General features: G+C 41.4%; 1 protein-coding gene across 3 annotated transcripts in view; it reads right to left on the bottom strand.

Moving 5' to 3' along the window:
* INO80 (INO80 complex ATPase subunit) overlaps positions 1-13,967 on the bottom strand; it is a 132,397-nt gene that overhangs the window by 16,002 nt on the left and 102,428 nt on the right. For all 3 annotated transcript variants that reach the window (XM_079909756.1, XM_079909755.1, XM_079909757.1), the window contains exons 28-29: positions 10,961-11,055; positions 4,783-4,855 (exon numbers count right to left, since the gene is read on the bottom strand). In XM_079909756.1, coding sequence (XP_079765882.1) covers positions 4,783-4,855; positions 10,961-11,055 — 168 coding nt within the window. The remainder of the gene's footprint in view (positions 1-4,782; positions 4,856-10,960; positions 11,056-13,967) is intronic.

Raw genomic sequence — 13,967 nt, forward strand, 5'->3', positions numbered from 1 at the left:
CTCAAAATCCTAACCATGGCCTATTAAGCCCCACACAATCTGCTTCTGCCACTCATTTTATACCACTCTGCCCTCATTCATTCTGTCACACCTACAAAGGGCTTGCTTCATTGCTTGATTATGCCAAGGATGTTCTCACCTCAGGGCTTTGTTCTGTACTTATCTCCTTTCCCTGGAATGCTATTCTTTTCTGCCAGATGCATAACTGGCTTGCTTTTCTCACTTTCTTCAGATCTTGGTTCAAATGTCACCTTATCAGAGAGGCTTTACCAGCCCATATAAAACAGCAACCCCTGACCTTGAATTGGGTTTTGAAAAACAATCAGAAAGGGCTTCCCTGGTGGCGCAGTGGTTGAGAGTCCGCCTGCCGATGCAGGGGACAGGGGTTCGTGCCCGGGTCTGGGAAGATCCCACATGCCGCGGAGCGGCTAGGCCCGTGAGCCATGGCCACTGAGCCTGCGCGCCTGGAGCCTGTGCTCCGCAACGGGAGAGGCCACAGGAGTGAGAGGCCCGCGTACCGCAAAAAAAACAATCAGAAGTTTACCAGGTGGAAGAAGACAAAGTGCCCAGGACGAAGATCTATGATGAGGGAGCTGTTAATGTAATATTATGATACAGTATGGTGGGTTCAGGAAACAAGTCAATTGTTATTACCAGAACATAATTTTTTTTGTTTTTTTCTTTGAAAAATGACGTCTTTGTTTCTGGACAATGCACGCTTTTCTTTAACGATTAAAGCACATGTATAATATATGTTTGAGGCCACAAAACAGGCTGTTGTAGTTAGCACAGAAATCAGGTCAGAGCCAGAATGATTTCCCTGTACCCCAATATGGGAACACTTCTTTCATCCCATCCATCCGTCCGTGCATCCATCCATCCATCCATCCATCCACTGGACCACTGGAAGTCACAGGCCACAGGCCCTTCAGAGAGCACCGGACACAGCTTTCACCTGTACCTGCCAAGCGCCAAAGGGCACTCCAGATCCCTAGAGCCTAACAGACCCAACCCTTAGCAAACCTGCTAGTCACTGTGAAGTCAGCCCCCCACCCCACCCCCACCCCACCCCCAGCCCATGCCCCACGCTCACACAGTTGGAGGGCTGGCTTCAACTCTGGTGAGCTGGTTTGGGACTGGAAAGGAGGGAGAGAGCAGAGGGAGGTGGTGGGAAGTAGGGAGGGTGCACCAGCCTTCCCCTCCTCAGGTTACTGACGTCCCGGATCTCAGAGTCCGTGTCGCCGTCTTTGACCCACTGCCCCCACACTGATGGCTGGACCTGGTGGCAAGACGCCAAGTGGACCCAAATCCGGATCTAGGTGGGAGGTGATGGACTTCATCGTATGGAGAAAGGGGGGTGGGTTGGAATCTGGTGCCTGGTGAGGTGGCGAGTGGCAATGAAGATCTCCGAGTCCCCCCTCAAAATGATGGTTGCGTCGCCAGGAAATCCACCGACCCCGAGAGAGAGCAGTACCTCCCCCTAGACATAGGCAGAGGCGGCCCATGCCCTGGCGCCACACTGGGCAGATTCTCACTCTCCCAGTGCCTTGCAGGCAACTGTTGAAAGCCCCTTCTTTTCACCATTCTTCCATGCTAGGCCCCCAACCTCTCCCCGCCTCTGGAACATAAATTTTGGAAGGAGTAACAGTCTGGCAATTAGGCTGGAAAGGGAGATAAAGGCCACAAAAATGAAGGGCCTTGTATGTGTAAAAGAGCTTATACTTTATCTTGTAGATGACAGAGACTCCCTGAAGAGTTTTAAGCCAGGGAGTAGCATGGTTAATAAAGGGTATAAAAACTAACAGAGGAGGTATGGGGCTAGGGACTGAGACTGGAGTCCAAAAGATCAGCTAGCAGAAAGTGATGAATCTTGTACTCACATTAAGAGTAAGACTAATTGGGCCCACTGCTGCCAACTCCTAGGCAGCTGTCAGAGAGTCCTCTTTAACCTGGGAGAGAACTTTCACTTTGCTGAATTGAATCTGTGTCTGGGTCAGTTCCTACGTGCTCCTCCCTCTGTTTCAAATATGCACTGGCGGGACTTCCCTGCTGGCGCACTGGTTAAGAATCTGCCTGCCAATGCAGGGGACACGGGTTCGATCCTTGGTCCAGGAAGATTCCACATGCCGCAGAGCAACTAAGCCCGTGTGCCACAACTACTGAGCCTGAGCTCTAGAACCCGCGAGCCACAATTAATGAGCCCGCGCACTGCAACTACTGAAGCCTGCACACCTAGAGCCCGTGCTCTGCAACAAGAGAAGCCACCGCAATAAGAAGCCCGCGCACCACAATGAACAGTAGCCCTTGCTTGCCGCAACTAGGGAAAGCCCACACACATCAACGAAGACCCAACACAGCCAAAAAAACAAAACAAAACAAAAAATATGCATTGGCTTCACTCAGCTGGAGTAAAGCTTGGGATGTGAAGGGGGGTGCCGTGGGGCCTTCCAGACTACATAAATGTAATGACTGAGACCACCCACATGCTAAACAGTGTCTCAAGACCCCTAAAGGAACTAAATAACTCATCCTCCAATCTGTGCCCAACCTCCCCCATTGGTCACCTCTTGGTATGAGGGAAGCACCCTGGTGCGGCAGGACTACCAGTCTTCACTCCTGGGTTCACGTCCTAGCTTGATCACCACCTGCCTGGCGTTCTCACACAGGTACCTGGGCCTCTCTAAGGATAACTGTGCTTGGGATGTTGAGACAAAGGCTTCCCGGGGTCAGGGGTGGAGAGGAGGGGAAGCAGGAGACCCAGAGATAAACTCAGGCCCAGCTCCTGGGGGCTGCGCAGAGACACAGGAGAGGAATATCAACCAACCCTGGAGGGGAACAAAGGTGCCGGAGAAGAAGCTACTGCCCCCTGGGAAGCCCCTAAGAGTTTCCACCTCTCTTCCAGCCATGCCTCCAGGACACAGCAGGGCTGAACCAGTGCAAGGCTCTGGAGTATTTCCTCCCCAATCGGCTCTCTTCCTCCTCTGAGGCTCCCAATCCCCAACTCTGGCCCTTCAATTCACATCATGTGTGAATTTGTTTTCACCCGCCCTGGGAATCCAGAGCCTTCCCTGGACTCCCATCCCCAGCCTTCCCACAGCAGCAGAGCTGAGCACAGAGCCAGGCAGACAAGGCCTAGGGGAAAGGAGGGGTATTTGGGGCCCAGTATAAATAATGAAGTCCTGGACCTAGCTCTCTCATTTGGGGCTACAAGGGTCACAGGATCCCTGAGGGCTATTAATGTGCAGGCACTGGGGTCACATGTTTCTAGGTGACATTTCACAACCATGAGAGAAGGAAGGATTATTATATTCATTTTATTGAGGAGGAAACTATGGTTTAGAGCAGTCAAGCAACTGTTTCACTTTCACATAGTGAACAGCAGAGCTGGGATTCAAACCCAGGTCTCATTTCTCTAATTTGAAGAAACCCCAGAACTATGGAATCTGCCCTCTATCACCCACAAACTGACAACCAAAATAATTCATCAAAAAAAAAAAGAGTATGACTAACTGGGACAGTATGCTTGAAAACTAGAGTAGAGAACCAAGGGGCAAAGAGAAAGGTTGCTGATATGACACCAAGTGAGCTACCTCATCAGAGAACCCACAAGAACAACACTACCACCAATGACTGCCTTCTCTTAAGATGACTGAGGCTGATGATGTGCACATAAGATACAGAATCTACCCAGTTATGCCTCCAGCAGTCCCCAGGCCCTGGAACCGTGTCCCAGCATGGTTAATTGGCTGAAGTGGTTTAGATGCCGAGGAAGGTACAGCTGAATCCTATGGTTGATATTCTACTTGGTGATGTTACAGAATCTGTTTTTCATTCTTGAAGGCAGGCAGTTCTACAGTGTAGCAGTTAACAAGGAGAAAGAATGAACACAGCCTAGAAGTGGAACCTGAGAAACATGGGATCTAGTTCCAGCTCTACTGTTGTGAATTTATTCAAGCTTCTTCACCTTTGTACTTCATTCATTTCTCCATGACCCTCCAGAGTTTGCATCCTCCTCATATTTGTGGGGATTCTGATGCTCTGTATTTCACAGAGAGGTACCGCAACGATCACATTAAATGACATTTGCAGAATCATGCCTTCTACAAAACAATTGCCCATTTATGCATTTTTATGTGTCAGGGTTACTGATATTGTTTTTAAATATATTTGTAACCTGGGAATAAATCTGAGATACAAAAGGAATGCTCTTTTCTTCTCCCTTTCAGATGCTGAAGTATTCCTCCAAGGAGATTGGGCATAAAAGGATAGATAATTTGATGGGATGTCTTTTTATTTTATTTTTTAAATCACCAATTTCATTGCTCTCCAACCATGTTTATAAGTTCGGGATACAAAAATATGAGTTTTTCCTATGATGGAATAATGCATAAGAGTAATAAAACAACTTTTTGATTTGTTCACTTATAGCTCCTAAAACAAACACATCTGGTTAGTTGAGTTGACTGGGTTTTTTTTTCCAGTTTGTTTATTCACTGACATATTCCAAGTGTTTAAAACACTATCAGACACATAGGAGGCATTTACTAAATATGTGTTGAATAAATGTGTAAGAAACTTAGAATAAGAGAAGGGAGAGAAAAGCCCAAAAGGAAAGCTGAAATGTTCCAGTTCCAGGCAAAGTGCCACTATTGTCTTTTAACACAACAAGAGACAAAGAAATAAAAAGTCTGTGACATATAATAAAGGATAAGGCCAATCGAACAACATATTTATAGTAGAAAAACCACATAGCCAGTGTATTTTTGTGCTCTTGTTACTTACTGTATCTGCCGCAGTCAGATTGATACCCAGTCCTCCAGCTCGTGTACTTAGCAGGAACACAAAAATGTCATTCCTGCAGAAGAGGGAGGGATATTTTAAGAGGAAAAAATGAAAAAGAAAAATGGCATGTGGCAAAAGAGAGGGATCTCCGGACGAAGAACAGTGTCTAGGCCTAGAAAGAGTTTTGGTGGTTACCCAGACCTGATCCAGGTTTCTCTGACACACTGTACAAAGGTGCTCTGTTGCTAAAATCAAACCATGGCAGTCACCTTCCAATTTGCAGATAAACTTTTGCTGCCCACTAATATTGACTGATAGGCAATATAATTATAAACATTTGGCAAATGTAACAGAAAAATATGCTATGGAAGTAGAGACCTCTCTTTCTGTAACAGTTATATTTTTAGCAAGTCAAACTATTCCCAGTTCATACAGAGGGGACAAATAAGTCAGTATCTCCTGGTGTTTCCCCAAAGAATCATGACTTCCAACAATCTGGGAACTAATGATTTTAACTCCAAAGCACTAAAATTCATATGAAGAAAGTTAGTCCCAGAAAAATGACCCGAGGTCAGGATTAAGACTCAGATTATGACTTCTAAGTATTACGTTGAAGTTAGGATCAATCCATGAAGACAGGCTGAAATTAAAGTACTTTTTGACAAATGCCAACATAATCCTTAACAGAAACAAGACAGTTTTCTCATTTTCCCTCTACATCCTACATCCTATTAAAGAAACCCAGAATTACAAATAAATCAGTAGGTGCCACTGTCATTCATTCAGGCAGCAAATATTCACTGAATATCTTCTAGGAACAAGGGCCATGCCAGATCACAAACAGCAGTCTTCGACTGTAAGATTTATCTATGTATACACATACAACTAGGGGCTCGGTTTGAGCCCAGTTCCTGCAGATAACATAAATATATTTCAAGACTATCTTGCATTTTCATGTTCCTGCCACCTGAGGTTATTTTCCAGAACACTTCTAAGGGAAAGGGACTACCTTATACTGGTAAACAAACTTTACAGCCCTCTAAATCAAGCTGCTCACCCCCTTTCTCTATGACTATAATGAGGAATAAAAGTAGAAATTCATTTATATCAGTGTTATTCAAATTGCAGGTCACACCTATCATTGGTCAGGTCACCCCTATCATTGGTCATGAAATCAGTTTGGTGAGTCTGGACCACGTAAATTAAAGAAAGAAATAGAACAGATTAGAAAATATTATAATACAACAAAGGTCATAAGGATAAGTACTGTTTTGTGATTTCAGATATGGTAGATATGCATTAAATCCCAACGTAAGATGAATTTTATTCTGTGGGTTCCAGTTTAAAAAAAAATAAAGAAAAAAGAAACACACTGGCATCAGGATGCTCTCATCCCTTGATGCTGTTCTTCCTTGGTAAAGTCACTTGGCTGCTAAAGGTCTGTTTCCTGTGCTATAAAATGAGGATGCTCTGAATATAGTTGAAGTGACTAAATGATGACATATCAATGTCAAACATGAATACCAGTGAAGGAACTATTCTGAAATAAGTATCCTGGTTAATCCCTAAGCTGGGTAGGTCCTAGTAGAAATCTGTCCATTAATTTGCTTTCAATTAAACACAGCTTTCCTAGAGGCAGACATGGATAACAGATCATGTTTGGAGGCTTCTTGTAGGGCATAATTCCAAAAGTATTGTACTCTCATGAAAGTTCTGCTCGTTTATCCTTGAATTTTATCATAAAGTTTAATATTTCAGAATTTTATCTATAAGATGTCATCTTTCACGGTTAAATCATAAAGGGCAAACCAAAAAGTTAAAAGGCATCTGCCAGTTTACAAACACATTTTCCCATAGATATGGGATGATATAAATGGAAGCTTGATACCTCACAGCCCATGGGAGAATATTTAACCACAATAAGGTTTCAAATAAAAATTGATGTAGCCTTCCAGGGCCATACTAATCTCTATAGAATAATCCTTCCCACTCTGGCCTTAGGAAGATTGCTCAGTCCCATACATCTCTCTTTCCTGCTCTGTGGACACAGAGGCAGGGGTCAGAGGCTTCTCTCCGATATCTGTGTAAGAGCTGATGGAGTCACCCGATGCCTAGGACGTCTTGTTGGTGTGGGGATGGGGGAACAGGGATGGCACAGGGAGGGAGACAGAAGGCAGCTGGGATCTATAGTAAAAGAGTAGAGGCAAAAAGATGGGTCATTTCCATAGTCTGGACAGTCAGAGAGGTAAGTCCCCAGATGTGGTAATCATTCACAAACAAGGACTATATACAGAAAAAAACACTAGAGAAAGGAATATAGATAAAAATAAATTAGAAGCAAAACTTAGAAACATTAACGGTGGAAAATGTTTTTTTGGGGATATTAACGATTTATTGAGAAGATGCTTTTAATGATGAGGTAGATGGTAAGTAGCAACGTTTGGCTGCATTCAGTGTAATTTCATCATACTGTAATGGAAAAATAAGGATTATGGGAACCCTGGGTGATTAAAAATCAAGGAAATTAGTGTCCATCCTGGATCACACTGTTGGATCATATGTAAACAAAAACACATCTAAACTGAACTGTTGAGAAGTTCCTTTCTACTTAATAAATCTAGTATTGATAATGTGAATTAATGTTTTGGGAGCTGACTAAAAGGAAGAAAACAGAATCCCAGAAGGCAACATGATGGTCTGGGTGCCCTCTAGGGGCTATAAAGGAATCTCAACTCAGGGTCTCTATTGGAAGGGGCCATAGAGACCAGGTTTCAGGGGGGTCTGTGAAGGAGCCTATGAAATCATGTAGCAAAGACATGCCTAAGTCTCACTCTTACTCTTCTTTAGTTAATGGCCCCTGAGGCTACTATGCAACAAAATACTCAAATAGTGCTAGGTACCTAGCTGACTGCAGTGAAGACTTGCTGAATGACTGAAAAAGAGCCAGAATTAAAGAAACTGGAGCTTTACACTCTCACCAAGAAGGAAAAATCCACACTACACTCATTTTTTCTCATGTTTTCCAAATGGTCACCCGAGTAATCAGATAATCAGGGAGATCCATTTGGCAAACGTCATGGGGTAGGAGGAAGGGAAGCAAAGGCCAAGGCAACCCAGAGCAAAGACCTTGTGAATGGCTTCTAGGATCACGCACTGGTCACGTGTCCTGAATGTTGCCCAGTCAGGACATCCTGGCCAAACAGTCTTTAGTCTCAGCCAGACTCTTTCCTGGAAGGATCCCTCATAAATAAATCTTGTATAAAGGGAATGTAAATGGCTTTTTATAGGAGTTCTTGTTTACTCTGGCTGACCTTTGAGCCACAGGGCTTTCCAGTTGAAACTACAATTTTTTCTTTTGATGTCTTTTCATTAATAATAATGAAAATATTTGGCAAGTCATGCTTTTTTGTTTTCAAAAACACCTGTCTTTTTCTCTATATTGGGCTACTGTTGCCATTCAAATTTGTAAATTTAGATACCATTTGGAGGGACCTGCCTGACAAGCTCCTAATCAGCATAGGCACAGTTCAGATTCTACACGTGAGAGGTAGGAGATTATTTCCTAGCCACAATCCTAACTCTACCATCTAGCTCATGTGTAGGAAGGGAAGAAGACTTTAGTCTGTTTTTTCATTTTACCTAATATTAGATGCAGATGCAGGTGTTAAAATGATTGTTACTCAGTATCTAAATAAAACTCATTGCTCCCTAAGTAATTCTTAGAAGTTGTAGAATTTGGATGCTCAAGTAAGGTTTTCCAGGAAAGCAAAGAAACAAGATATTTACTAAGCAGATCTAGTATAATTTAATGGTGAAAATACCCTTCTTTTAAAGCTAAGCTTTTCAAGACTAATGTGTACTACTGTGATTGCCCAAGTAATCACAAGTTAAATAAGAGATTTTAGAAGTAGTAAATTAGATACATCTACTGATTTTTTCCACTAAAAGGTCACTGTAAAATGTGGTGAGCCCTGGATCTCACAGTCCAGTTTTCTGGGAATTGCTTCACCTAGAAGAAAAATTGTAGCTCTACAACTCAGAAGCCAAAACTGTTAGAAGTCAACATAATACAGCTCTGACTGGACTCTAAACCAGTAGAATTTTCTACAAAGCAATATGACAATATACAGTCTTAAACATTCATATTCCTTTACTCAATAATCTCTCTTGTTTGGATCTATATTAAGAAAATAATCTAAAATGATGACAAAGCTTTGTAAAAAAGATACTCAAGATTTTAACAACAGAAAGGTGGTATATCCAATGTAATGGAATATTGATCATTAAAAATAATGATTACAATGACTTTTTTAATGATATGTGAAGACCTTTATGATATACTGTTAAGTTGAAGAAATGAGGATACAGTCATCTCTACAATATGGTATCAACATATAAATCTAACTACATACACACATCAAAGACAAGAGGAATAAACCAAAATGTTAACAGTGATGGGATTGTGGGTGATTTTTACTTTCTTCATCAAATATTTCTCTAATTTTCCTCAACAGGCATTTTATATAATATACAATGGCCCCAACTGTTACTGGAAAAAAAAATTAGCTTTGCTATAAATGAGATTCTCAAATGTACAATATCAAACATATTAGTGGAAAAAAACACAAACAGTAATAGGCAAAAGATCTATTACTTAATGGCTTTTCTTCTAACACATAACTCATGCTGCCTCATACCAATGTGCCCAAATCACTTAAGTGCTGGCATTCCTGGAGAAAACATAGGCACCCTGGGGGAAACATACAGTCTATAGATCTTGTATGTAAGATTCTTGTCATTTGGAGCTCTGAAGGTTGGACTAGATAAGGACATAGTGAAATGTAATTCATTTGATTTCAAAATCAAGGAAAGATAAAGATCAGCTGGTAAACTTTTTTGGGGGTGGGGAGAGGTGCACACAGTATGGAGTGCTAGGAGGCACTACTATGATTATACATGTCTCACTCAAATAATTTAAGAATCGGTCGAAAGCTTCTGCTAGGTAAGAAGCTAAGTTAGGTCATCTACCACCTGCTTCAGGTAACAAACTAAAATAGGTCTAAAGTAGCTCTTCCCCTCCATTGTTGGTCAAACAGGCACCTGAATGCAGAAGTAGTTTCAACCTAGGAGTTATTGGTCTGAGTATATACTGCAAACCAAAACATCAGGATGTATCTCCTTACCCATGCAGTGTTATAAAGGACCGTGCAATAGCAAAAATTCTCAATCAGAGGATATTCTATGTTGAACTACGGATTTGTTTTATGCTGAAGTAAAACATGCTTTAAAACTGAAATGAAAGAAACTAAAAATTGCAACCTAAATACAAATGGCTATGTGCTTAATTTTCTACCCAAGAATTCCAAAGTTAAATATTAACAGACTACACAATTAAAGACCAAAAATTCAGAATTGTTCTGACTTACAGAACATTAAGATCTTACTCTATTCCTTAGTTCTCCAGGTCTAAGGAAAATTAAGGGTGGAGTTCAGGAGACCTGTCACTAGCAGACGCCAGCTTTCTCCTTGGAGAGAGCAGTAAGCAGACCCTGCTTATTACAATGAGAACCTGCACTTGGGATAATTATGGCTCTGTAGGCCATCAGCATCCAGCAGGCAGTATTTGAAATTTCATAGGCTCATTATCAGGTGGGAGAAGTACTATAACTGAGAGCTGCCAGAGGAATAGATTGCACACTACTGCAATCTGTCATACTGCACTGTACTACTACAATATTAGAGGGAAAGCAGGAAAAAGGAGGTATTTTTCTTTAAACTTATACAAAATGAAATGGGTAAGCAAAAACAAAGAGAAATTCAACTGTAAGTCAATACCCAGAGACAGCCATTGTTAACATTTAGGAATATAGCCTTGTGGACTTTTTTCTATGTACATATTATTCACATAAGGATCCTGGTTCATACTCAGAAATCATTTCTTTTATTGCCCAAAGAACCAGGCACTGATTTGGCACTAAAATTACCAACTATTCATTTCCTCTCTCTTTCACAGACACACAAATCTAAACCACTATAAGCAGATATAGCTACCTCATAAAATAGCAGAAATTATATCATGATTGCTTAACAATCTGAGATGTGTTGGTCTTTCTTTTAACTCACCATCTCAACTAGAGGAAAATCAAATGACCATTTTTGTAATTCCTATTAACATTACCTGGTCTGAAAATCAGCAACCATGTCCCGCCTCTCTGAGATCTTGGATGAGCCATCAAGCCTCATGTAGGTATGCTTCCTGTAAACCACATATTCCTGCCAATCAGAGTAAAAAGATATAATAAGTTTGATACAAATTACTGCATTCTAATTTCCACAAGCATCTACCCACCTCATCCATATTGGGGGCAAGTCATTCTATCCAGAATGAGGAGAAAGCAATCTCAGAAGTACAGGAATTTGACTCGTAAATGAGTTTATTGTCAGCGTGCGAAAATAGAGGGTACCCTGAAGATTACGACAACTCTCAATTTCATCTTAGAAACTAATCTTATTCCTACAGATTTCTGTAGGTTTTGTAAAAAAACAAACTGAACAAAATGAAATCTGTAAACCAAAATGGCTTTTCAGTCACTAACCAGATGTCTCTCATGGCTATGGAATAGCCAGTTTTCTTTCAGCAACACCCACCCCAGTGGGTTTCTCTCTAGCAAATTCTTGCTGACCAAAGTCCTTGAATTTACAACCTAAGCTCCCTTCTCCCAGCACAGCATACATCACTGTTAAGGGAGGCCTAAGCATCAGAATGAACAGAAGACAAGGTAACTTTCCATGGCAGAGAATGTTCTTGGCATTATCTGTAAGAGGAATTAAAACTTTTAAGAATGGAGAAGAGATTTCAAGAGATAAAATAGAGGGGATGTATCTCTATTCTTGGAAGCTGCAATTCCTCTTACAGATATGTCCAAATGAGCACTGATTTCCTTTCTTTACCCCAATTATATGGATTATGTTTCAAAAAGTCCACTTGCAGAGGGACTGTTACCAAAACCTAATACAGGGACTTCCCTGGTGGCGTAGTGGTTAAGAATCCGTCTACCAATGCAGGGGACACGGGTTCTAGCCCCAGTCCAGGAAGATCCCACATGCCGCGGAGCAACTAAGCCCGTGTGCCACAACTACTGAGCCCACATGCCTAGTGCCTGTGCTCCACAAGAGAAGCCACGGCAATGAGAAGCCTGTGCACTGCAATGAAGAGTAGCCCCCGCTCGCTGCAACTAGAGAAAGCCCACGCGCAGCAACGAAGACCCAAGGCAACCAAAAAATAAAAAGCTAATACAGCTGCCTATTTATAAGAAACACCATGAAGCAGTTTTTTCAGTTCAAAGAAACCTTTTTCCTATTGAAAAAGACAAATCATTTCTACATTTGAGAGATGTTTCTATTAATTAATTTTCTGTGGTCGAATGTTCTTCCACTGTAGTATTCTCATTATGGACCTCTTATACCTGGCTGGGTACTTCAGCACAGAAGGTTGTTACAGTTTGGTATGACTGGTATAGTGTATGTGGCAGCACTCTTAGAGCAAGTTGGTGTGTGTGTGTGTGTGTGTGTGTGTGTGTGTGTGTGTGTGTGTGTGTGTGTGTGTGTGTGTGTGTGTGTAGGTATGTATGTGTGTGTGTGTGTGTGTGTGTATATATATATATTTCTTTTTCTTCCTTTTTTCACTATTTCCTTCTGTCTCCAGGTGGTTCTTTAAGGGCTTTGGTAATCACAGGGGGGGGCAGAAAGTATTCAGTTAAAGCAAGCTTCACATTTAGTGGTAGAGCCCTATAATGGGAATGGGTTAATGGCAGAAGAGTAGGGGGTGTTTGGATGAGGAATTCAGGAAAGAAGATGAAAAATGACAGCATGATGATGGTCTTTAGAGGCTCACTATACCTGGGCAGCTAATCCAATCAGGAGATGTTGCCATCCAGAACAACAAAATACCTAGATCATAGAGAGACAGTCCACAGATTTGAACTTTAACCAAAAGGTGGGTTTCCTGCATAGGCACTGCACTCTTTTGCCTTTTGAACCAGAACTTCCAACTTTAGTGACAGGACTGATGAATGAACCTTCTTGTAGATCTTGCTGTTCATATCATTTATATATCAAGGTCAGAAAAACATTAGAGATATTAATCCTAGGCCATAATCAAACCAACACTGATCATAGACAACCTGTTACTGAGGCAACGGAAGTGAATCTTTCCCATTTGCTGCTTTAAGCCTTTGCTCTCTCACCCAGGGGAATAGTGGGATTTCAGAAGGCTTAGTTGAGTTTAGATCCTATTTCAGTAAATAGCTTCAAAACAACAAGTAAATGGACATGGAAACAGCAGTGAAAAGCAGAACAGAGGAATAGCTATATCCTGACAATACAGAAAAACATCTACAAGATAAAAGACTGAGCTAAAAAGGCAATTCAGTATTTCTTTCATTCAGAAATTCTGGCTACACCAAAGCTATCCTAGACATCTCTCTAGAACTCTAGGCTATTTGGGAAAGATAGTTAATTTAATCAAATGCTCATCCGGAAAGAAAAGCCTTATTTTTTCCAGTTGTTAATTTCAAGAACTGTTCCATTCTTAGTTCAGTTCTCCTATGATCCTAAAAACACCTAATGATTTAACATAAAATGTAATTCTATTTTTTAAAATAAAAAGACATTCTAACAACAAATGATTTGATAGTAGTCGTAGCACTTTTGAAAAGTTAGTTTAAAAATCTATTTAAAAAAATCTATCCCCACTTAACAATCTCTATATCAAAAGGTTTTCTAATGGTTTTCTAATACCCATCTTAAGAGTCTTGCTTAATATATTCTTTTCAAAGCCAGCAGCTGAGACTGGTTAATTAGTAACTATTTGCTGAGTTTTGCAGTTAAATGTCTTTTATTTTTAAACAAACTTTATTTATTTATTTATTTATGACTGCGTTGAGTCTTCTTTGCTGCGCATAGGGTTTCTCTAGTTGCGGTCAGCGGAGGCTACTCTGTTGCGGTGCGCAGGCAGGCCTCTCATTGCAGTGGCTTCTCTTGCTGTGGATCACAGGCTCTAGGCTTGCGGACTCTAGAGCACAGGCTCAGTAGTTGTGCTGCATGTGCTTAATTGCTCCACAGCATGTGGGATCTTCATGGACCAGGGCTTGAACCCGTGTCCCCTGCATTGGCAGGCGGATTCT

This window comes from Stenella coeruleoalba (assembly GCF_951394435.1).
Source record: "Stenella coeruleoalba genome assembly, chromosome: 2".
In the NCBI taxonomy this organism is placed as follows: Eukaryota; Metazoa; Chordata; class Mammalia; order Artiodactyla; family Delphinidae; genus Stenella; species Stenella coeruleoalba.